Genomic DNA, 25089 nt, shown 5'->3' on the forward strand with positions numbered 1-25089 from the left:
AGCTGAATGTTTTGTGAGATAAGCCTTAGTGCTAGGGCGCTGTGTCCTCACACAGCTTCGTAGACACTTGACATAAGGCAACTTATCCGTGTTTCTCTAAGGAATGGAGAAATTCCTTCTGGTTTTCTTTTTCCAGGCTCTTCATCTCAGAAGTTATCATATGAAAGAATTGGGGCTGCCTTTTTAAAAACCAAGCAGGGTTTTTTTTGCTTTCCGTGGTTTGCATATGTACATATACTAGAATATTAGTTCATTGAATTTGTTTGTGTTGGTGTGTATGAGGCTAAAACCAACTGGGGAACAAGCAAAATCGTTTGCAAACTACTAATTCTTGTAACGTGAGAAATCCTGGAGTGTTTCTTTGCCCCCTAGCAGAGATTCCATCTCTTCCCAAGTCCCAGCATACCTTTTTTTAACCTACTTCCCTTTATTTTCCTATAGGCACCTGAAGAATACCCCAGGTTTTTGTATTTTAGCATTGCCTTTTCAGAAGTGTCAAATTGCTGCAGCAAAACAAGAAACCAAAAGCCCTTTGGTACAGGTCCTAGATGGACTTTATAAATGATTGCTTTTAGCAGGAAGACCAGAACTTAAAATCCTCTGGGTATGTTATTAGCAGGTGTGCACGTTAGGAGAAAACTATTTCTTTGATAAGAAGGGTTTTGCACGATCTTAGGCAGGAAACAGAAACCAGAAGTGGTGCATAATAATAGTGTTTAACCTCTTTCTGGCATGCATGAGGCTTACTCTGGTTTTGCCTCTTGGGTCACAAGCTGCAATGCCAGACTGCTTTTGTGCTAGCTTATTTTTGCTTGCAACCTACAAAAGAGGCACAGGAGACAAATCTGGTGGTGGCTTAATGCTAAATTGAGAAGAGATCTAAAGTAGCCTTGTTCTGTGGGAACCTGTATTTTACGTACAGTTTTATAAAGCACTTGAAATAGTGTCTTGTGTCAACAATATTGTCCTCTCTTCTCTCTTTGTGGCGTGAGAATTGAGTGCTGTTACGTGCTACTTGTGTAGAAATTGTAATTCCTCTCAAATACAGCTAGAAAAGAGGGATTCCCTAAGAGCATCCATCAACTTAGATCAGAAATAGGTTTAATGTCATCTTAAAACAGAACCTGTGGGAGGGAGATAGTTATTGCAACTGGAATTAGCTTAGAAAACTGTTATTGAGAGCCATGATTTTTTTAGTAGGCTTTTTAGCAAGCCTTGATGAAAATGGGCATAACAAGCCTTCCTCCTTTGGGGAGCATGTTCTGATAGCCATAAGAAAAAATGAGTACCAGTTCTAAAGAAGAGGTTTCTCACTATTTTCCTGTACTAAGGGTTATAAATACATATATTTGCTAAACTGGAGATGTAAGAAGCAAGCAAGTTCCATTGAAAACTGGTTTATGAATTACACTGGGGGGGTGGTGGTGGGGGTGGCTATGGATATTTTCATCCTCTAAACAGGAACCCAAAGCTATTGTATTACACTGTATTGTGAATATATTGTTGTCTGTGGTTGCTGTGTGGCTGGCATAAAAGACAAACATGCCCTTTAAGGAATTGCTCAACTCCTTGAGATTTACCCATTCATCTGTCCACCCTTCTCTCGCCATCTGTTTCTTTTGCTGTGAACATGTGAAGTTGCTCCATCCCTGCAGCAAAATGCAGCCTGGATGGTTCACAATCAGGATTTTGCAGGAAGCAGAGCTTTCCTCTCTTTGCAAGCGCGGATGGACTTGTCTCCCCATCAAGGTGTAGCCCTATAAGGAAGCTGGGTTTTGTATTCCAGCTGCACATCTGCAAGCTGCTTCAGGACACTACAGACTTGGGTTTCTTTGTCTCTAAGTCTGGGATGCCAGGCTGGAGGAAAAGCCTTGGTTTTTGTCTGCGGAGAATGCATGACAGAGGTAAGGCAGCAAGGGAATATGTGGAAGGTGAGGCTGTAATCGAGGGGATGCTCATGAAAAGGGGTTGGGTTCAGTGCTTCTTTTACTACTCATTGGCATTGCTGAATACTCCAAAACTTATGACTTTTTATTTAAAAAATAAACCCACAATTGTAGCTTTCCCATTAAGAAGCATATTTTTAACTTGAAATCTGCTGCTCTTCCCAAGTCCAGGTCCAGATCTCCATGAGGATGTTGTTAGTGAATGGATGCCTGCTTTGCTTGCAGCTTTGTCTTTAATCTGAGCCTGGCCTAGCAGATACAGCTTTTACAGTGGCAAAGTTGTGTCTATTTAAAAGCATCTACCAGAGCATAACAGTTGGGAACTGTGAAGCTCACGTACCTACTTCATGCTCTGTTTTACTTCTTTTAAAGAAAATGCTGGGCAATTGATTGTGTCAGGTAGACAGAGATGTGCTCATTGTGGCTGTAACTTTCTGAAGAGAACACTTTCCAGCTTTGAGTTTAAACCCTGTTATTTATGTTCAGTTAGTGTCAGGGTGATGATGTGAGCCATATTTATATCACCTTCACTGCTTGTGAAATGATTCTGTTTATATCCCACTGTTGGAGCTGAATTTTTTAGACCAGCAGGCTTGTGGCAGCAAATCCATGTTTTCTGACATAGTGACAGGAATCTGGGTCCCATAGCACGTTGCTGGACTACCTAGGAGGAGGGAGAGGGATGATTTATATTTACTTGTTCTAGCGCAATATCATTGCATTGCTGGTGGTGCTTTTTAAACATATATGGGATGGTGTCATTAAAGTGTGAACTGAGTGGGGCTTCAGGTCAGCATAAAGCAGCTTGTTTTATTCCTTAGAACCACAGAAAACTAACCTGAGGTTTCTCACTGTCTCCTCAGGCTAGAAATGCCAAAGCACGTGTCTCTTTGAGAATAAGTATATATGTATAAACCCTTGTTCTGTTGGTTATCAATGGTCCTTTAACTGTACTTTGAGACACAGACACGGTGACATCCCTTCTGCACACTTTCTCTCTATGGAGGGTCTAGCTCTTGAGGCTGAGCAGAAGATGGACTAGCATAATTGAGCAAATTATGGCTCTGCATGTGATTTCCTGATACATTGGAATGATTAAATCTACATACTAGGGCAGGACATCTCTCTGGCATATGATCATTTTTACCTTGAAGCACCAGGGAGATTTAAATCAGCATAATTGGGTATTGAGTTTCTCTACCATCTGGGCATTGGTTACCTAGCAGTCATTTACCATATGCCAGCATAGATGTCTAAGTAGCAGCTATGATTAATATATCAAGAGAACAAAACTATGAACAAATCTATCCTGTATATATTCCTTCTCTGATAGTGAAAAGCTGCTGTTTGATGTTTCAGAACCAAGAGACATTTTTTTCCTCTCACTGTAGCTCAAAGCCTCAATCCATTCCAGTTTGAATTCCTCTTTATTTTCAAGTTAGGTTTATCTGCAATAAAGTGTTCTTTTACTATCCATCATCCTATCAATGCAGTGGAGGAGATAAGTTGTCTTTCTAGGCAAAGTAATTGGGCATTGTGCATGTTGGAGGAGATGCTCGAAGGGCTGTAGAGCACAATCTTCCCCAGGAAAAGAGAGAGCAGAGTCTATGGAAGAAAGGGATAGCTGTTGATGCAGAGCTTCCCTCTGCAGCAATGTCACAGAAGTGTCACTCTGCTAGTAACAAGACCGCAACGCGGTAGATGGCACTACGAGACTGTTGATGCAGCCCCGTAGCTCAGATCTCAGCGGTACTGGGAGCATTTAGCAGAGGTTTCCTTACATAAATGAGCATCGCCCCCCCGCAGTTTTCTGTCCTCTCTCCAGCATTTGAGGAATAAATGGCTTTAACCTGCCAGAGGGGAGACTGAGATGAGCTCTTAGGCAGAAGCTCTTCCCTGTGAGGGTGCTGAGGCGCTGGCACAGGGTGCCCAGAGAAGCTGTGGCTGCCCCATCCCTGGCAGTGCTCAAGGCCAGGTTGGACACAGGGGCTTGGAGCAAGCTGCTCTAGTGGAAGGGGTCCCTGCCCGTGGCAGGGGATTGGAGCTGGATAAGCTTTAAAGTGCCTTCAACACAAACCAGTCTGGGATTCTATGGCTCTATGATAAATTTGTTTCTTCTCCCCATTCCTCCAGTCTCGTACATGTAAAGTTAGGTGAGAAATAAGACAAGTGCAGAACCCAGAACTGCAGGAAGAGTTGACCCTGGGTTTCAGGCTGCCAGTTCAAATTCTGTGTGCATTTGTGGGATGCAAGTTTTGGTTTCTGCTTTGGCCAGCTCTCTGAAATACAAGTTGGACAAGCGCTTATATGTTAAGTTGCATGAACGTAGCAGCGGCCACCCTTTCACACTCACAGCTGACAATGGTTTTGCTAGGGGTAAGACTAAAGATTAAATAAGTAAGGAATTCTTCAAAAGGGCTGCTAGCTTTGCAGGATCACCCAAACACACACCCTAAGGAAATCCTGATTTCCTTTGCTTGAGTAATCCCTGTCCTGTTGTTGAACAGGGCTCCAGCCCCCAGGACAGGCCTCCTGATACCAAAGTTATTGAAAAGAAAAGCCCAGAATGCACCAAAGTGTTGCTATATGGATCACAAAAGAAAGCTTACAGTGATTATAGATGTTATTTTAGAATGACTTGAGAAAAGAAATATTGAGTCTCTGCACATAGAGAGCTTGGAAGTGTGTGTGGCACTGCTGCCATTAGTCAAATATAGACAAGTGAAATGAGAACTAGAATAATACTTCAAAATGAATAACTACATCAGGCAAAAGTCCAATGATTGCTTTATTAAAGCCTTGATGAGTGCCAAACAACTCTTCAGCTATACCCACGAGCTGTACAAGATGTAAATTCCAGTGTTTTATGAAACACCGAGAGCCTGCACTATATGGAAGTGGAGGGTGCTTTACATTGTTTAACTCTTGCTCCCAGCTCTTGTTTCTTGCCAGCTAATTTGGGAGCGATTAGAGCACCAAAATGGCAATTCTTGGTTTTTTTTTCCATCTCTTTTGAATGTACATACAAAAATACAGAGCGTTTCCATTGAGACCAACAGTCAATACCAGTGATTTGCAGTAGACTGTCATCATTAATGTGTTACTGACAGCTGGAGCTGGGTCACAATGGGAAGGATGAGGAAGCAAGACAGTCATAGTAATGACTTGTAACATATGTTGACAGAGCTGTAGTGTTGCTTCTTGCTGCTCATTTCTTGAACTGCTTTTGTTCACAAAGCAGAAAAAAAGGAAAACCCTGAATTTTCTCTAGTTGCAATATTGAAAGTAGTCTTGATGACATGCAAATGCTGATGTTCCTTTCTGAGAGACAGATGGGTGGCGTTTCTCTACTCACTATCAAGTGCAATAGTTGCAAGTGGTTTCTAGTGGAATAGATGAGTGCTTAAGGCCAGCTCTGGCTTAAGGGAAGCTCAGGAGGGAGCCTGGGTTTGTGGCATGAATGAAGGGTGGGTCCAAGCTTGTCTTCATGTCCTGAGCCATCTGCTACTGGTGCACAACTGAACCTCACCTCACTAACTACTTCAGCACAGCTCCCAGTTTTCAGGATCTGGATGAATTAAGATCAGAAGACCCAAACAAATCCGAATCAAACCTGCCAACTGCTGCCCTGGGCCTGGCTGTCACCCAGGATGGCTCGTCTTGTCCTCCCTTCCCTTCCAATGTAGGTGTAAGTGGAGTTCTGGGCATGGCAGGTACTGCTGTCATGTTAATAGCTGGCACAGAAGTACTTCTGCTACGTGTTTCTCCCACGGCTGTTAAAGGACACTGAGCTATTCCCGAGAGGAATGACAAATCCCAGGTGAGCAACTTTTCTTGCACAGCTGGTAACCAAGAAAGATGCAGTTTGGGAGTGTAGGGACAGCTTAGAGATCTTTCCCTATATAGAAAAGCTTGTCAATCAGGAAATCAAAGCCAAGTAGAGAACATGTCCTAATTGGAAACTTTCTCAGGCTGAGATCCATCTGATACCTCGAGTTCTCCATAGTGCAGAGCTGTCCCGTACCTGATAAGTCACTTAAGTGATTTGTAAAACTTCCCTGAGGCACCTCTGCAATGAGGAGCAGAGATGAAACCTTAAGTAGCCAGAGGCAAATCTTGCTGCTGAGTGAGTGCCTGGAATGAAAACCTCCATATAGCAGTGGGATGGCATGGGGATCTTCACTGAGGATAAATGGTGATAAGCACTGTGCTTGCTTGAGAGGATTATGTGACTCCATGAAGGTGAATGCTCAGACGTGGTGCAAATGGGTGATGTTTTATAGTGTCTAAGGGAGAAATTAGCAGAAGTGAAAAAGGAAAGGAGGGAGTCCTGAAAGCTGCCTTGAAAAGGAAAGAACATATTTCCAGCAACAGCAGTTTCAATCACTGGTTAGAAAAGCGCCTCTTGTATTGCTGTGATTGAGTATGTTCAGGCTTGTTTTTAAACCCCCTGTCTTCCTAAATAACAGTCCAGATCACACAGCTTCTTCATAACCCATAGCTGTTAACACTGTGAGCTGGCAGTCCTGAGGAGGATTTTACACAGGGTGGGACCAAATGGCATTGTCCCTTATGTTGTACAGCTGTAAGCAAATACCAACACTGTTAGGCGACTCTATCAGCTGCTTGTGCTTCAGGCTGCATGCTGACTGCTTGGATTTGGAGGGTACGCACAATGATACATAACATACATGGTCACCTCGGTATTGAATTCCTGACACATGCCTTAGCCTGGAAATTGATGGGCAGGAGCTGCAGTGGAGCTCCGGGCACTGCACAGCCCTAAACCATGCTGTTAGTGGGACACGGACCTCTAAGTCTTCCTTAAACAGTGATGGTTTGGGGCAAGCAGTGAGGAAGGTACAAAGTTTCCCTGGCTTTGTCTTGCTATGCTGGAGTCCTCCCAACACCATCTTGTGTGCTGCTGGGTCACTGGTACCACAGCATCTGTCTTACATTGGTTCTGCTTATGAATTCGCTGCCGGTATTCTTAGCTGTGCTTTGTTTTCTCTGACAGGTTCCCATGTGAGTGCTGAAGTTAGGCTAACGTGCAGTGCTTGAGAAAATCTCACCCACTGCACCAGCGCTGGCTCTTCCTACAGTAATGTATGTGTCAAATTCAATTGTTAAAAGCCCTGAGCTACCTTTTCAGCTGGTAACGTGCTTGCTATTTTCATGTGTAATTGTTTCTGTGGCACCGATGTCCTTTAAAAGTAGTGCTATTGTAGCCATGATGGTCTGAAGAGATTTAAGGGAAAGTCTTTTATGAGATCAGCCAGTGTAAATAGCAAAAGCAGATGAGCTTTCAGGTGCAAAAAGTGTTGATTTGACCTTACTTTGAAAAGGCTCTTGCCTGTGTCATGTTTTCCTCAGACTCTCATCGCTTTTCCTGAGAGCAGTGTTAGATTAATAACAGCCCCTTTTCTGGGAATCCTTTTCTAATGTCTAGAACCTGAACATCATCGAGCAGCTGAGGATACTAAGGTACAGAAAGGGCAGGTGATGTGCCTGCGTGAAGGGTTGAGTCACTCTAACTCAACAGCACTCGTCTCCGTGTGCTGGGTTTTAACTACCACAACAAGTATAATCTCCTTCCACAGGATATGTGCTGGCTTCAGGTTAGTCCTTCTCTAAAAAGCTTCTGAGTTTTGCTGTCAGCTAGAATATTTGGTGCGCATCACAAACTCCTTTATTGTCAAGAAGGGAGATCTTTAGGAATCCCAGAGTGGTTTGTATTGGAAGGGACCTTAAAGCTCATCCAGTTCCATCCCCCTGCCACGGGCAGGGACACCTTCCACTAGAGCAGGTTGCTCCAAGCCCCATCCAGCCTGGCCTAGAAAACTGCCAGGGATGGGGCAGCCACAGCTTCCCTGGATTGTATGGAGTGATTCAGTTGTAACTGGGTGGGAGTCAATCCCTACCTATGCTTCTACTCTAAGTATGTTTTTGTCCTGTGAATTTTTCTGTGCTGCTAATGGGGGATAGGCAGGTCTGAGCTGTGGCCGTGGTCCTGCTGCTGATAGTCCTCAGAAATGATTGTTCCAGCTGGGTGGAATAAGCCTTCAGGTGCCATCACTCCAATCACTGCCCTTTAAACTGATGGGTGGCTCCCTGAGTAGAAGCATGAAAGGAAGTCAGCCTGTACAGAGCTGCTCTTTGCTGTGATAAGAACCTCTCTTGCAGTTCTTAGGCATTACATGGCACTCCATCCTCTGCAGTGTTGCAAGCTCTTATGTTTAAATGAAGAGGGTTGTTCTCATGGTTTGTGGTCATCCTAGCTTAACTCACCAGGAAAATAAACTCCTGATAGTAACTGTAGAGCATCTGATCCAGCCCAGCTCCTGCGTGGCTCTTGACTGAGCCTGTGAAGGGGGTATGTATGTAAAATGTTTGTGACTAATTTAACTGTGTATCTTTAACTCAATTGCCTCAGGATCCTCATCCCTTCCAATTGCTTTTGATTCAGGTAAGGACAGAAAAGCTGGTCTGAAAATTGATGCATCCATATGGCTGCATCTATTCCTTTGCTTTTCTATCTGTCCAGCCTGGGTGGCCTTCTGAAACTGGAATTAGTTCATGCTGCACCAAGGAGAGCTTGGTCCATAATATTTTAGATGATAGCAGATGTTGCACATAATATTATCACTCATAAAGGGAAGCAGAGCTGCAGCCAGCTAATAAAAGGCCTAATGAAGAACAAAAAGCAAGCTGCTAGTCATTGCAGAGATATGTTGCCCCCAGGAAATTAAAACCATGAATACCCCAGCGTCTGCAATAAACATCTCCTTTGTGTCTGCGTGAAAGCACGGAAACCTCTGGAATACTAAGAAATGACAAAGATGCTTTTAAGTCGTGTCCGCTTCCATACTTCAGCCGCTTGCAGGTGGTCGTGAGAGAGACGGAACAGCTCAACCCGGCTGTTGTGCAACTTTATTTAGCCCAACTTGAGGCTGATTGCGCTGCTCAGTGAGCACACCTGCGCTCGGCGCTGGGCTGAGGCGCCAGGCTGGACCGGGCAGGGGGATGTAGGTTGGGAATAGCGTGGTTTCCGCACCTTTCCCGGGTGTGCGTTTGCCCATCAGCAGCTGTAGATCTGGGACCCGCGGTGCGGGTGTGTGTGAGCAGACCCCATTGGGGAGAATATGCAACATATAGCTATATGTATATATATATATATAGGTCTATGTTCCCCCCCCTCGGCCGGCGGGGCGGGCGCTGCCCCCGGGCCGTGCGCAGGCGGGGTTGGGCAGCGCCGCTCCCCCCTCCCGGCCCCGCCCGGCAATAAAGAGGCGGGAGCCCGGCCGCGCTCGGCACCGCCGCTCCCGCCGGGCCCCCCGGGCCGCTGGAGCCGCGTCGCTGCCCCGGGCGGGCGGGCGGGGGGCGGCAGCAGCAGCAGGAGCTGCCCCCGCCGCGATGCCGGGCTGGAGGAAGAGCCTCGCCCTGTGCCTGCAGCGGATGCAGGAGGACGGTGAGCACGGCCGGGGGGAGGATGAGGAGGATGCTCCCGATGGTGATGATGAGGGTTGGAGCAGGGCTGGGGGTGCTCGGTTTGCCCTCCTTACCCCGACCTCGCCTTCTTTTTTTTTTGGGGGGGGGAAGGGGGCAATCCGCTAGCCTGGAGCTCCGCGGATGAAGGGGGTGAATGAGGGGATGCTCTTCGTGCTGGTAAACTTTGCTGCAGCAAATCTGTCCTTCCACCCCCCTGGTTGGCTTGGTCTTTGCTTTTCCTTTTCATTTATTGTTTTCCTTTTATTTTTCCCCTTTATCTATTCCCCCCCCAAGTAGTGGGGACCAACCCGAGGGGTGGCTGCGAGGTCCTACCAAGAGGGGCTTCCAGCATCTTGGCTCTAACTTTGGGAGGCTGCTGCTGTTCTCACCTGGTCATTTTTCCCCAACTCCAATTCGGCATTAAAGGGTTTGTGAATTTCCCGGAGGATTTGTCGCCTCGCCGTAATCCGATTCCCATTGTGCCGTTTCTGCTGTGAATGATTTTGTTTACATGCTCAGGAGTGTGATGTTAAATAAACGCTGGACCTGCAGCTCGGGGAAGTCGGGAGAAGGCAGCCACGAGGTGGCGCAGCTTAAGGGAGGCTTGAACCCTGCGCTCCGGCTCTGGTCTATAGGCGAAGGGGGGGAAAGTTTGTCTCCGAAACAAAGCGCAGTTCTCATGTGCTCTCCTAAGGCGCAGGTGAAGGAGATGATTTGGGGTGAGCAGAAATAATCAGGAATGTGAGTCTTAATTAACCTCAGCTGCTGTGGTGCAAGTGGTTAACACAGGTGTTTCTTATGTCTCCCTTCCCCTGGCTGCCTCTAGACTATGTGCTGCTAATAGACGTTCCGCACGGTGTGCCGTTATTTGGTGTGAGTAATGCAAAAACCGGGGGGGGGGGGTTCTGGTCCTGCTGGTTAATGGGCACGGAGAGAAATAGTGCTGTTGGGTGGCAGGACAGTCGTTAAGCTGCTGAATCTGACGCTGGTTCCTTGCTCCCACTGTGTATTTCTGATGTTGGACCCCTGGGGGACCATGGCATCCACTCCAGCCACCTGAGATAGAGCTGTTGTACTGTAGAAGAGTAAATCAGTCCCCTGTCCGACAGAGTAGACCTGTCGTTTTTTTGTGGTGCAGTGCTCTGTAACGCTGCAGCTGACAGGGATGCACATGCACTGCTGGACCAGGGATGGCTTTGGAGGCATTATAAAACACTTAGAGCAGCAAGGACTTGATGTGCAGCTGTGCTGGGGTGGTGTGCTTGCCCGGTTGCTTTATCTGTGACTTCATATGTACGTACTGCCTCTTGTCTCTTAGGTCTACGTAATGCCTTTCCTCCGTATCTTCCCTCCCTCTGACTTCAGTCCCAGCACTGCAGTGAGCCTCTGACTGGTGTGCATCTCTTCAAGTGCGTTTATGCTGGTGACATAGCATTTATTGCCATGGGTGGCTCAAGAGTAGTTGGTCTTTGGAAGTTACCGTTAATCACAGGGTGGTTTATCTGGAGGAATAAACCTTGCAGGCTTGAGCTGCTGTGCTGTGTAGAGGAGGAGGTATATACCTGCTAAAGAATGTGCTGAGTTTGTAGGTAACTTCTTTCCCCTTTCCCCAAGGCAACTGGTTTGATGGCTGTATTACAGCATAGAACTCTGCAGGGGTAGCAGAGGAGGTGTTTGCTGAGGTTTTTGTAGCACTGCAGTGTTAACAGGTAGAGTACAGGGCTTAACTGGATGTTAGATGCTTCACATTGTGTTGTGTATAACACCATCAGGAAATCTCTGCAGGGTTCTGATCAGATCTTGATTTTGCAGACCAATCTCCAACCAGTCTATGGAGAAATACTGACTCCTGGGTTTCCGTGTTCAAAACAAGTTACGTCTCCCTTGTTGGCATCTCCATGGCTCTGCAGATGTGGTAGGCTTTGTTTCAGGTATCTATCTGTGCAGCTTCTCCCTGAGGTGTGCTGTGGCCCATCAGCACTTTAACTTCCTCTGAGGACCACTCTGTTTCCAAAGGGAAAATGCTGGTGTTCAGCAGGAACACAGTTGTGATTGGAAGAGTGGTGTATTTTGGTTACTGAATATTAATGTGATGAGCATCTCTTGTAATCTGCAGCCATTCAGTGCTGGATTGGGAGCTTTATTAATCACAGATGGTATTCAAAAGGTCAGCAATGGTAAGTCACAGGGGGAAATGCAAGATACACATGAACTGTGCTCAAGTATGACTGCTGAGGCTTTTGATAGCCAAAGAAGCAAAGACTCATTTCTGCTTTGGGAGCACGAATGTACGTGGGCAAGTGGGAAAGTCTCTGGGGATTTTGGCACAGCTGAGTGGATGTAGAAACTGGATGCCCAGAAAGGATGAACTCTATCTGCAGACTGAGTAGGGGAAATATAGATGCAGATGACTTGTATAACATGGGTCACAGCAGTGGGCAGACAGCCTTTGCTAAACCTGAGATGTTTTCCTGCTTCTCCTGGGAGGGAATACAGAGTTTGAGTGTAAATTTAGGTAGTTGATATAATTCCCACTCCTCCCCCACATGATTTTCCTTCAGTCAAACCAGAAAATGACTCTTGCCTTAAAACTCCAATATGATGCTTTATTAAAAAAAGCCCCAAACAACCCCAAATCTGAAGAAAGACTGATGGGATTACAAAATATGAGGAGAGTTACTCGCCCCTTGCATGAGTCATGGGGTGGATGGAAAGGGGGAACTCAGACCTGCTCCAAAAAGTGACAGTATTGCAGCGTTGCATTGCTGCTGTTTGCTTCCTTCCCCTGTATATGGCTCCGTGCTGGTTACCTTGGAAACAGCTGTAGGAGCATTATAGGGGCATTTCGCTGCTGTGCAGCTGTGGGCAGAGGTGTCCTGTGGTGTGTGGAGATGAGAAAATCCTTCCTGGTGCAGGATGAGGGCAGCAAAGTGAAACCCGTTGCAAGATCTCCCTTGTCTTGGTGCTGGTGCCATTTGCCAGGGGTGGCACACTGGGGGGGCTTTACAGGGGGAGGTTTTTCATGGGTTTGGTGGAGCTATTGGAATCCTTTAGGATGGGGAAGTAAAAATATGGCCGCAGTTTGTCTTGAGAGGGTTTGTGACAGCTGGGCTATAAACATCAGCTCTTTATTCTGGCCTCACAACAGTGAACCAGGGCGTTATGCTCCATCGCTGTGAAACTATGATTATGGGTGGCAATGGGATTCTTCTTTACTTAATCACGCACATCGAGGAGAAACATCCCAGTAAGATGGAATATGTGCTGGGTTTGTGTGATTAGCAGAAATACGGAACGTCCTTTGGCGAGTTCCATGTTTATGACGGTGGAATAACCAAAATGCAGTAACTGTTAAAAAGGATGCAAATTATCTTTTGTTCATTTCCCATAAATATTTTGACCTTGCAAGCCATGTGGTGTGCGTATCTTAATCAGTTGAACCATTCTGCTGCTTAAAATGAAGTGTTTGCTCTTGCGATGGCCACATCAGACATCATTCAGTTCCTCGGAAAGGGCTGAAAATAGGCTTTTGTATTTATCGAGTCATCCCAGGACCATCTTTCAGTGCCAGGTTGAGTCTATTCAGTTTTAAGATGTTGTCTTGGAGTCCTTTTGTCCAAACCTACAGTGACATGATCTATTGTACTGGCACTTAATTTTCAGTAAGGAAATTCGACTGGATAGCTGTCAGCTAAGTAGTGTGCAATTGAACTGCTCTGTGTTGAAGGGCTGTTATGTCTGTCTGCTGAATGCAGTGTATTAATATATGCCTGCTTGTTGCGACTCTGACTTTATGTTGCATCCAAGCTTTGTTGGGGTGAAGACTTGCACCCGTGGCTCCGAGGAATTTATGGGCTGCTGTTTGTTGGTAATATTCATTATCCAGGCCACTGCTTTTAAACAAAATGTAAAGATAGAGGTTCTGACCCTCCACTGAAGTGTGCCGGGGAATTAGGACTGCTTGAAGGCTGTGGTGGTAATGCTTAAGGGATAATGTTCGTTCATCAAACTGATGGGACAGCCAGAGCAAATCCTGCTAGACTTTGATGGGGTCTTTTTCGTTCATTAATATGCTGATGTGGATTTGGTACCCATTGAGTGAGGGAGTAATAGCGGCACTGAGCACTCTGCTTGCCTGCTCCTCTCCTCGCTGCCTGTCATGCTGTGCTGGGTTTGGGCTGCTGCTTTTGATCCCGAATCTGGCAATCCTGAACCTTAGCTCTGATTGAGAAGTCCTGCACAACTTGGGGATGATGGAGCCACAGTGAAATGATTGTGAAGCCTCACCGGAATTTGATTAAAGACAGAGTTTGAGCCTTGGTTTGGTTTTTGAAGTGGTCTGCCAGATGGTACAACCTGAACGTGATCCTGTGTTCACAGAATTTGGCCGTATGAACTGTACGGACATCATGGAGTTCCGCTTTCTCTCATTCAAGCACTCTGTAGGGCTTTTTGCAAAGGGGTTTTTATTAGCAGCATTGTGTGATGATGCTCGGTGTGGAGCAAATGCATCAGCTGCGGTGGTTTGGCATGTCCTCCCTTTGGGGGTGCCAAGGCTGGGAGGTGTGGTGGGAACCTTTCAGGAAGCAGAAGGCCTTGATGGAAGCCATGAATTGTCATAGCCAGGAGAATTCCAGAGTAGCAGTTGCCAGATCTGGCTGGATTCAGGCCATGCTTGTTGTTCTCCAAACCTGTTGGTGCTGCCATTGGCTCATGCCAAGCATAGTGGAAAAGCACATGGGTAATTCCCAGGCAATGGATGTGGTCTTTGAAAGTGTTCCAGTCTTGAGCTGTGATGGCAGCTGCTGACCCAGAGGCCTGTTGGTTCTCTGGCTTGCACTGAGATGAAGATTGCTCAGGGTAAACTGAGGTCTTTAAGTTTAGAGGTGGATGAGTTGCTGTTTGTCTCTTCTAAGCAGACACAAGCGCGGGGGAGCTGCTCAGTGGTACCCACAGCTGGACCCTTCCTGGGTGGATAGCCAAAGGGGGGCTCTGCACCCGGGCATGTCCTCTATATGAAGTTGTGGTTAAAATTGCCACTTCCAGTTCTCCACTTTGTCCCCCCCCTCTTTTCATCTTTGGAAGATGAAGGAATTCAGATAACTCAATCAAATATATTTTACAATTGGGGTGTTTTTTCCTGTTAGTGACTTCCCCTCATTAATGTCAGATGAACTTGGCATCTAGTAAGTACTGGCTTTCGGTTTGGAGCCAGAACTGATTTCTGGCTCCAGCAAAATTTGCTGATTCCACTGATAGCATTGGGAGAGCTGCTTTCCGCTGGGAAATCACTTCAATTCAATGTATTTTCCTATGACAGCTTCAGATATTTTGCATTAAAACTGTTCTGCATCTAAGGAGAAGGCGGCTCCCATGTGCTGTTTGAGGTCAAGGAAATGCTCTGTGTTACGAGGTGGTTAGATCTGTATCTTACCTGTGGCTCTAAGCAGAGGTGTTGGTGACCCTGCCAGCTAAACTGCTGTGTCTTGATGAGTAGAAACCTCTTGCTGAGGCTGCAGGATAAATTCAGTTCTACATTCTTTGAGTTTTCTATGAAGTAACACACTTTTTCACTGAACAATTTTATTTCTCACTGTGAACAAGGCATTACCGAGCTTCTGTTTTAGCAGTTACATTAGCCTTGGTTGCTGCTTTGTTGCTGGAGTCGGAGCCTATTCTGAGTATTTATTCAGCTTATAGATGTTGTCACCTTTTCTTGCACATGTGATGCTGCTCATCAGCTTGGTGACACTTCATTCATCTGTGCAGAGAAATAAAGGTCCTGGCTCACATTGCAGTATTGCCTCCTGCAACCCAAGAGGGGAGCTGCTACTAGAGTCAAGTATTGTATCAAGCTTGAGAGGTCTCACTTGAGTCCTGGGGGATGGAGCTGAGATTGGCCTCTATTTTTCATCTCATGCTTCCATTTAAAAGTAGTAGTAATAACAGTGAAGCCTTTTTGTCTCTGTTCTTTGGGCAAAGTTCTGGTGATCCTACATTGTCTGGGCACAGAGGGCCCCTGTCTTGTCTTTGGTCCCAGTTTGATAAGAGCAGTTGCTCAGGAGCAGTGTGTAGACTTGATGTTGTGGGGGCAGAGGGCTTGTCTTCATTTGCATCCCTTTCCAGCAGAAGCCTTGAAGATTTAGCAACAAATAAGATGCAAACAAATGAGGAAGAAATGAGGACTAAGGCAAATGGTCAGGGAGTGTGACAGGTTTGCAGAAATCAATGATGCCAACTCGCTCTTTTCTTACGTGGTACCCATGTGCTTTCCTGATGCAGGTTCAGCCTCTTCCATGTGTGCTCCAGGAAATGATGATTCCAGGAATGGGGGCTCCCTCATTACAGCTATCTGGCCCAGATCCATTGCTTTTGGCTACTGGAAGCTGGGAAGTTCCCTGGGGCTGTCAATGGGATGAATTTAGCAAAGAGCTCAGAGATGAGTTAGTAAATATTCATAGCAGCTTGTCTTGGGGCTATGTGTTAATCCTGAACAGAGGCCGCTATTGGGAATGACTATTTTGTTTCTAGATTAAATGTTCTTTTGCTGACTTTCATCTTGGACTGAGGAGCAGTCAATCTCCTTATTTTATGTGCTGTCATGTCCACAAAACAAACTTCTCATGAACCTCTCTGTTGTGATGGGAGGCCAGGTAGATCTGTGGGATGCATCCCTTTGGGTCCCAGGAGAAGAGCAGCTCGGGTGCGTGCTTAGTGAAGGACACTGCTGCCCAGAGCTGGTATGTGGTTGACCTGCACACGTCCTGTGTAGGATCTGGACATAATGAACAGCTCCTTGCTTCTTCTGTACCTCAATACCCAGAGGTGATGTGGTCACGATCACTGTCACTGCAGCTGTCAAAGCTCTCGTTTGTCTCCTTATTCCTGTCAATGGCTGAGGCTGCTTAAATTGCATGAGGTTATTTCCTTAAATAAGGAAGTTTTTCTAGACCAATAAGAGGGAATGGGGAGTGGAGAAACAAAGCTTAAAGCTAATGCTCAGTCCCAGGAAAAGTGCAGCATTGCAGGAGACGAAAGACAGGAGTTGCTTTAACTGTGCACTGCAGAGATCAATACAATTGCCGGAGAGAGAATGAGGATTAAAGAAGTAACTTGGTGTTCTTGCCTTTTTATAAATAACATTTGCAAACAGCTTTTGGAGAACTGGCTTAAATTGGTCTTTAACACAGAAGCCCCAAGTTGTGGAGGTCCCTTCTCAGTGGGATGGGAGGTAGCTGCAGGTAGGGTGCTTGCATGGGGCTGGAGGCTGGAATGCTACCTCTAGGTGGTTTCAAACGAAAGCCAAGTTCAAGAATGCTGCAAATCCCATGTCATGTGTTCAGATGAGATCCTCATGCTCCATCAGTGGGTGTGCTCTCATTTACTGGTCATATTTTGCTACTCCAGCAGGTTTCATTGGCTTTGTCCTTTACATCCCATCTGAGCATCTTGTGTAGTAGTATCTCATGGCATCAAACAACTGCTGTGTTCGCCAGCAGGTCAGGTTGTAGTCCGGGGTAATGACAGCAATTCCAGTGTGGCTGGTGCTGAATTAGTGAGTACTGGGGATTAAACCACAGGCATTGTGGTCCTGTGCCGGGCTCTGTTCCTGACCAAGTGCAAGGCTTTGAGCAGAATAAATCATCATTTAGTTTCTCAGTGGTGGGGCATTTTCTGGGTTGAAATGAATGGCACTGAGGAGTTCTGAGCTCAGAACATCAGTCTGCAAACCTCTGTGTGTGTCCCGGTCTTCGCATCTGCAGAACATGGATAACGAATGAGCTTTAAAAGGTTTTGATGTTCAGATCAAAATAGATCTGAAAGTGCAGTTACTGAGTGTAACTTCGTGCCTTTCTTTCTCTGCTTAACACCTTCGCACTCAGAATTGTGCCAAATACTTGGAAAAGTGACCAAAATGTAGTAGAAAATGCCCTTTTGGTGCAGGATTGTGCATCCATTGCAGCACACAGCTGGAAGAGCCAAAATCTTAAGTGGGTAAAGATGTCCTTCTCCAGTAATGTGTTTCGAGTTTAGCAGCTATCTAATCTAGTTTCCATCCCTTACATCAAGTGATAATCCTCTAACAAATGAGGTGCTGTTAGCAGCGTTCTGGTCAGCCCGGGTCTGGCTGCTCAGCCAGGCAACCTGCCTTTGAGGAACCTCAGTTTGCCCTAGTCAGTCATGCTGCTTCCTCAGCCTCTGGAGACTGCATCTCCAACAGAACACAAAGCTGAGCTGTCTTGCTGCTCTAATTGTATTTATTCTGCTTTTCCTCCACGCACAGCCTGCCGGGGCGTTTGGCCATATATAGGGATAGCTTTTGGGTTGGGCTCTCTTGGAATCGCCATTGTAATTGGCTTTTTTGGCATATCCGGTCCTACTTTAACATGATTCCTTCACTGTGCTTACACAGGGGCTTGTTGGTAAGCATACTGGGGATCAGAAAGCAAAAGACTTGCAAACCAGGCTGTGATGCTCAGCGTCTCTAGGGCTTGCTGGCTGGGATGTGTCCTTGCCCAGGGATGGGTTGTGCCTCCAGCTCATAGAGCCAGGCTTGCTTCATGATGAACCCCGTGCTGTTCTGGCAGCCAGCACTACCCCTGCCCTCTGGGGCTGCCCCTTGCCAAGGGTCCTGTGCTGCCCGGGGGTAATTCAGTGACAGGCAGTGCTGCAATGAATGCACTCCAATTTCTGTCTCTTAATAATTAAGAGGGAATGTAGCTTTTGGCCAGGGTGCACCATTCTCTGTCACCCATCTGCTTCTCTGACTTGCTTGAAGCAGCTGCTCCTCTCCAGGGCTTCCCAGCAGGGCAATGAGACACAGATTCTCAACTACCCTTCATTGCCTTATCTAGTGAGCTTAAAGTCCTCAGGGTGCCATTCCTCCGTGCTGCTTTTCTCTCCTGCAAAATCACGCCATGGTGTTTAATTGTGAGCTGCAAACTTGGCGCTTGGTTTCAGCGCAGAGATTGGAGCAAGGGATGGGAGCAGGAGGAGTGTGGAGCAAGGGGGCTTGTTTCACTGTTCACTCCCTCTGCAGCTGGGAGCTCCTTAGAGAAATGCAGGGAAAGCAGGGTTGAGTTATGCTCCAGGGAGTTCCCTTGGGCTCGGGTCTTGGTGTAATGGGCATGTTGTCAACACTCTTTGTGGGAGATCCTTTAAGTGGGGTGTCAAGGAAAATCACTGACAAAGCAGCCCTTGCATTCGAGGGGCAGATGGTGGTGGCTGCCTCTGCAGTGTTTCAGAACAGCTGAGGAATTCCCTCTGTACATGAATATGTGCATGTTTTTAACCTGAATTCAATGCTGGGATGAATTGGCTGGAGAGGCTTTCCATCGCCCTTGAGTACAATTGTGTAGCACCATTATTAGCTGTGTCCCATGCGGTGAGGTAATCCAGCGTTTGACCTGTTGTACCTCAACACCAAGTAAGTGAAAGCCAAGAAAACAGCCTGGAGTTGTGACAGCCCCCAGCTTTGCAAACTCATCTGTGCCCCACTGCAGAACCTACTGCATAGAATCCCAGAACCCACGAGGTTGGAGAAGACCATCAAGATCATCGAGTCCAACTGTTGTCCCAGGACTGCAGCTGATTGGGAGGTCCTTCCCCATCTGTGGTTTTCCTTGCACAGAGTTTCCTGCTGGAGCCTGGCAGATTTCCTGTGCTGGACCCCTGCTCTGAGCTGATGTGACGGTTGGTGTGAGAGTCCCGTTTCCCACCTACCTGTCACCTCCTCAGCCTGTCTCTAACCTGGCTTGGTTAGCCACTGGCAAGCTATTAAACTCTTAAACAGCTTTGACACAGCACATTAGTCAGGGTTGCAAGCTGGAGGTGAAACAGACCTTACCACACAAAAGCTTTGATCTGTGCTGTGAGAGGGGAGCATTGCTGATGGCATTTTGGGGAATGTTTATGTGACAAAAAGGGCAGAGTTCTTTGAAGAGATTTCTCTTGTTTTTTTTTTTGGAGGTATTTCCCATTTTTCACCCATAGGATCTTGAAGTAGAGCAGAAAAAACAGTTTGGGGATAGGTAGGGGGAATATGAAAACTTGTTTATGCAGCCAAGTAAGCAAGAGAATGGAGGTGGCTTGTTGGATCATGCCTTGCTTGGGTGGACTTAGTAGTGCAGCTCTCTTCTAGTGTCTGATGTTCCCCTTTCACTGCAGGAGAAGATAGACACGGATCTGCCCAATAGCCAAGAACTCCTTTGTGGAAAGGTGTTCTCTTCCCACGAGTGGTTGCTTCCAACCAATAAGTCCATCTTCCTGGCTGGTTGTGGTGACCTGGCCTTGGAAGGGACCTCTGGGGTCTACTTTCCCTGTAAGTGAGACATTAAACCACCAGTCATCCCAGCTAATACTGTTTCAGGAGCTCATTGATTTTCAGCGGAGGGAAGTGAGTTAAAGTGATGAGCCACTGACCTATTCAAAAATAAACAACCTCCTCGGGGTCGTCAGGAGCTGGTAATAGATCATCCTGGACAAGAGCTGGTGAAAGGGAATAAGGGGTTTTCCTCGTTCCTGCTGTTGCTCTGTATTGTGAGCCACTGCTGTTGCACTCGCTGTGTGTTTTGTTCACGGGTGAAGAAGCAGTACATGTTATATATAAAAAGCCAACAATTTCTTGTGAGTGGAATGGAAACTCTAAGAGTCTGATCTTTATTAGCCCGGCTATAGTAACACAGTTATAATTGTTATATGGGCATGTTACTGGTTTAGTCCAGCTCTGTGTGTGGATTTCTGTAACTGATCATGGGTAAGTTTGGACCTGTGGGGTCTTCAGTGTCAGATCTGTGTTTCATTGTTTGCTATCCTGTGCTGGTGCTCCCCTCTGTCACATCCTGTGCCTCTGCTTCTCAAGGGCAGTGTTTCTCTGCACTGTTGGTGTTGTGTTGGTCATAAATATCTCGCTCTTTGTAGAGCAGCTGCTCATTACAAATTCCCATCTAAAATTATGACTGTACTATACAGAGATCACAGAATCATGGAGCGGTTTGGGTTGGAAGGGACCTTAAAGCTCATCCAGTTCCAACCCCTGAATGGACCCCTTCCACTAGAGCAGCTTGCTCCAAGCCCCTGTGTCCAACCTGGCCTTGAACACTGACAGGGATGGGGCAGCCACAGCTTCTCTGGGCACCCTGTGCCAGCGCCTCACCGGTCCCACCGCTGGACCTGGTCAGTTGGAGAAGTTGCTGCTGCAGCTGAATCAAGTAAAACAAGGAGAGCAGCTCAAGGAAGGCTCAGAGCAAGCTTGGTGAGCCTCAGCACTGAGGCCATGCAAACTTGATGCAGAGCTTATGGCCGTGCATCTGAATTACCTTGCAGGCAAATGCCCTGCAGCTTTTCTTCTTGGTGGACCTTGTACATGCCCTCTCTGCTCCTCCTTGCCTGGACTGAGGAGCTGCTTGCTTGTTCTGGGCTTTAGGGTAGCTGCAAAAGGTGTAGAGAGGATGTGGAGAAATGAATGACTGCAGGTCTGGCTCCCTTATTGATGTGTGAGATACCCTGGGATCCTTCCCTGTGGGAAGTGAGGAACAAACCTAAAACTCTGGCTTTAAAACTGGGTAAAACCATAATGATTTTTTTGCTTCTTGTAACATAAATTAATGTGGAGCCCATGCTTATTTGCTCCCTTGTTATTAAGATTTCAGCCCCTGCCTCTTGATCGCTTCTTTCCTGTCTCTGGTACCCACACGAGGCTTTGGGATAATGAAGTGGGAATCTGCTCCTGAAGTATCTCTTACAGGTTTTATGCCAAGCTGTGACTTTGGGGGAGTTCAGTTGGTGGCGTGTGCTCATCTGATCAATGAAAGTCCCGGTTATGTACTTTGCTATTAAGTCTTAGTTCATTGATTTAAGGAGCTACCAGGAACTAGGGAAATAACATGGTTAATTAAGTTAACTGGATTGTAAGGTCTCCAGGGATTGTTCCCGTCTCTGTGCTCTCTGAAGCACCTCAGACACCTCTGATCACTATGAAATAATGACTTTTTCTCCCCGTACCCCGGCAGTTTGAACTGCTGAGTTGCTTCAAAATGATCTGCGTTTCAAGGCAACCGATTTGCTCCACGAGCCATGGAGTTTTGTAGCCTTTGGCTTTCAAAGTTCATGTGCAGAGCGAGAAGGGGATTTTAAATAGGGTTCAGCTAAATGATCCCAAGGAATCTGGATCCTTGTGTTTGTTTGCCACCATATCCTGCAAAGTGGCTACCTGTGCTCTTAGCAAAAAGCCTGTGGGGTGAATCCTAGTTTATACCCTGGCCTTGGGAGTTGGTTTTAATTACATTTTTCTTGTCGTCCAGCAAGGTATGCAAAGAGATAACGTAGCAGGCCCTAGACAGAGCAATGCTGTGGCATCTATTTTTCAGGGAAGTAAGTAAACGGGTCTGCTGCTGTCTAAAATGGAAATTTATTCAGGGTGTATGAAGTGCAATCCAGTGCAGAGGTTTTCTTCTAGAGCTTGTATTTCTTCTAATTTATAGCTTTTCTTTTGCAGGTGAATTGGAGGCTTAATCCTCCCGTTATGGGTCTGTAATTCATGTTTTTGGACCTTTACGATTGTTATCTTTCAGTGTTTTTATGAAGCTCTGCTGTGGAGGTGCTCAGATAACGGGTATATTCAATGCTGGCCAATCACTAGGAGCAAAACTGGGATTATAAATAACCAGAAATGTTCTTCCTCAGCATGAGCTTGTTCTAATGGTAATTTCTTTAACCTCTTTTGAACCATTAGGGAAGAGGAGCTATGGGAAGATGGACAGTAATACACAACTGTACTTGGGCTTCCTTGTGTCATGATCTGTTGTTGGTCAAACAGCTTGAAGGTCTTTGTATGGATTAGGGCTTGTTGCCTTCTCCCTGGTGTTCACTTAGAAGAAAGGAAGGTGAAGGGAGAAAGCACTTTTGTGCTGCTTGGCAATGCACCCATCGAGTGAAGAGACTTCTTGAGGTTGTATTTCTCCAGTGATTTGTCTTGAAACTGAATTTCTCTTTTAAAGGTTTTAGTTTAGACTTGAGTTATCTTCCCTCTTGTGGCATCCCTTCTGAGTGTCTTTCCAGTGTTTCCAGTCCCACAGGAGCCAAGGAGTTACCAGAACCTGGAAGTTGAACAGTTTGGGGGAGCAACTTGGTGTTTTTCCTCTTGGCTTGGCTGTTGTTTCTCTTGCTGCTGTTTTCAAAGTGGAACTGTCATACAAGGCTTTACTAGTTCCATAGCCCTATCTGGGGTGATGGGGGAAGAGGGCAAATGGGTCCCTTAAATCAATTTGCCTCGTCAGGAAAAAACTTAATCTTGAATCTTGCTACTGTGTATGGTTCTGCTGCGTGACAGTGTCAAACAGTGCCTTTAAATGCATTTCTGTGTGAGGAACTTGGTTTTCAGCATCTTTCTAAATCACCAAAAGAAAGCAAAGATTCTTTTGCGTGTGGCTTTTTACTAAGATGAAGAAGGTCCTTCCCAGGAGGATGCAGTCACTGCTGCATGTGGTTGGTACAAAACCAGATGCACTGAAGAAATGCTTACCTTAACAGTAATTCAAGTCCATGAGGATGGGTTTTCTGAAGCCTCTAAACATTCCATGGTTGGAAGTAGGAAAGAGTGGTGTGTGTTTGTGGGGATGAATGGTGTTTTGTGGCTTCTTCCCTCCCTATGTGTGGATGCTTGTGTTAAAACCTTGCCTGCAGACACCAGCACTAGGAGAAAGGGTTTTCATTCACTTGAATGAAAGATTGTCTCCTTGTCTGCGGTGCCTGATGTATGGGTAGTCTTACTGTCACCAGGGGCAAACTTATTGGCTGCACTGTGATTAGATGAAGAGCAGTGGAATAGTAAAAACAGTGCAGTGTACCTTGCTCTTTGTTGCATTGCCATCCCTGTGGCAAGAGGAGCAGGAGAGCAGAGGGTGCTCTGCCATCATAGGGGGCCTATAGGGATGCTGGACAGGGATTCTTCATTAGGGAATGTAGTGATAGGACAAAGAGTAACAGGTTCAAACTGAAACAGGGGAAGTTTAGACTGGATATGAGGAAGAAGTTCTTTACTGTAAGGGTGGTGAGGCACTGGAATGGGTTGCCCAGGGAAGTTGTGAATGCTCCATCCCTGGTGGTGTTCAAGGCCAGGTTGGACAGAGCCTTGGGTGCCATGGTTTAGTGTGAGGTGTCCCTGCCCATGGCATGGGGGTTGGAACTGGATGATCTTAAGGTCCTTTCCAGCCCTAACTATTCGATGATTCTATCATGTTCATCATGATTGGCAGTGAGCATCTATTTCTCCTCCCCAGTTCCCTATAAAGCTGCTCTGAGAGATGCGTGTCCAGATATACAAGGCTTGACCTTCTCGGTGTTTAAAGCTTCCTGGGTATTTCTGCTAATGCCTCTCCAATTTCTCCCTCATTTCACCCCTAACACCCATTATGCAGCAGTATTCCAGCTTCTGCAAGAAGCAGCTCCAGCTAGGAGAGCCTGTCTGCTTCATCAGCTGTTCCCAATGTTGGAAACCCCCCTTTTCTCTCGAATTTCATCTGCCTGAATGTTACAGGCTCTCAAATTAGCTTTGAGAGCTTGTGGTTGTGTGTGGAGCTGAAGCAGGGCAGGGGAAATGGTGATCCTGGGAGGGCAAGACGAGGGCTTGCCCAGCATCCTATGGACATTGAGTTTCTCCTTTTGTAAATCCCATGGAATACAAAGCTCTGTGACATGGAACAAGGAACTTCTAGTTTTGTCTTCTGGCATAAGTATTCTAGATGTAAGTGTTATTCAGGCTGTAATCTTGCAAATGAGATGCAGAGCTGAGCAGGTCTGTCCCTTCATCCCTGGCTGCTGCTTTTCTGTCTCTCCATAACTGATAGTGGGGTATAAACTGCTCACATTAAAGCTCTTCTGGAAGTAGCATAGGTGTTCTGCCAGCTTTATTGCAATGGTGCAGTGCTGGTGTGGTCACTGCAATGCCTGTGTGTGGGATGTCATCTCAGTCTTTATCCCAAGGGATATAGCAAACATAAACCTATCTCTGTTTTAACACACTGCACACACTGAAATGCCTTTGCTCTTACATATTTCTCTGCATACAAATGCTGCTCAAACTGCAGCTGCATGTTGGGCTATGAGATGTCCTGTGTTTTCCCAGCCTGCAGGAGGAGTTGTTACTGGAAACCTCACAGTGGGATTCCTATGGGAATGAGGGCGCTTGCCTGAGTGTTGTAAACTTTATATGAGAGGGATAAACACCAGTGCTGGAGAAGGGGAAGAGGCCACAGGGAAGGAGATGAGCAGAAGAGATGGTGCTGATCCTCTTGCCAAGGACCAAAGGTTGCATAAGGCAAAATGCCATTGTCAGTGAATTGAGATGGCAAACCCATGGCATCTGGAGGAGAAAGATCGCTGGTGAGAGCTGAGAGCTCTTGCAAGTGCATTACTCTTCAGCTAAGAGGAACTTGAAGCTGAACCCAGTGAAGGGATGTGAGGTCAGGTAGCTGCATTTGTTCTGTGGGCCCCAAGTCCACCCTGAACCCCTACAGCAGGGAGCCTTTTGAAATAGTCATTTTACTTTATATGTGTAGGCTGTATCAAGCAAAGCACCAGAAATCCCTCCTTAAACAAGAAGAAACAGAATAGTAAAGCACCTCCAAACTACTCCCAAGTGCTGCCTCTGCAGCGG

The 25089-nt window shown here is 46.4% G+C and overlaps 1 protein-coding gene across 4 annotated transcripts in view; it reads left to right on the forward strand.

Annotated features, from left to right (window-relative positions):
• Positions 1-9359: 9359 nt before the first annotated feature.
• GRIP2 (glutamate receptor interacting protein 2) overlaps positions 9360-25089 on the forward strand; it is a 239420-nt gene continuing 223690 nt past the window's right edge. For all 4 annotated transcript variants that reach the window (XM_057417663.1, XM_057417667.1, XM_057417669.1 and 1 more), the window contains exon 1: positions 9360-9414. In XM_057417663.1, the coding sequence (XP_057273646.1) occupies positions 9360-9414 (55 nt within the window). The remainder of the gene's footprint in view (positions 9415-25089) is intronic.

The sequence above is a fragment of the Pezoporus wallicus genome, unplaced genomic scaffold, assembly GCF_028554395.1.
Source record: "Pezoporus wallicus isolate ANWC-B61680 ecotype Strahan unplaced genomic scaffold, APGP_CSIRO_Pwel_v1 contig_8542, whole genome shotgun sequence".
NCBI classification, from domain to species: Eukaryota; Metazoa; Chordata; class Aves; order Psittaciformes; family Psittacidae; genus Pezoporus; species Pezoporus wallicus.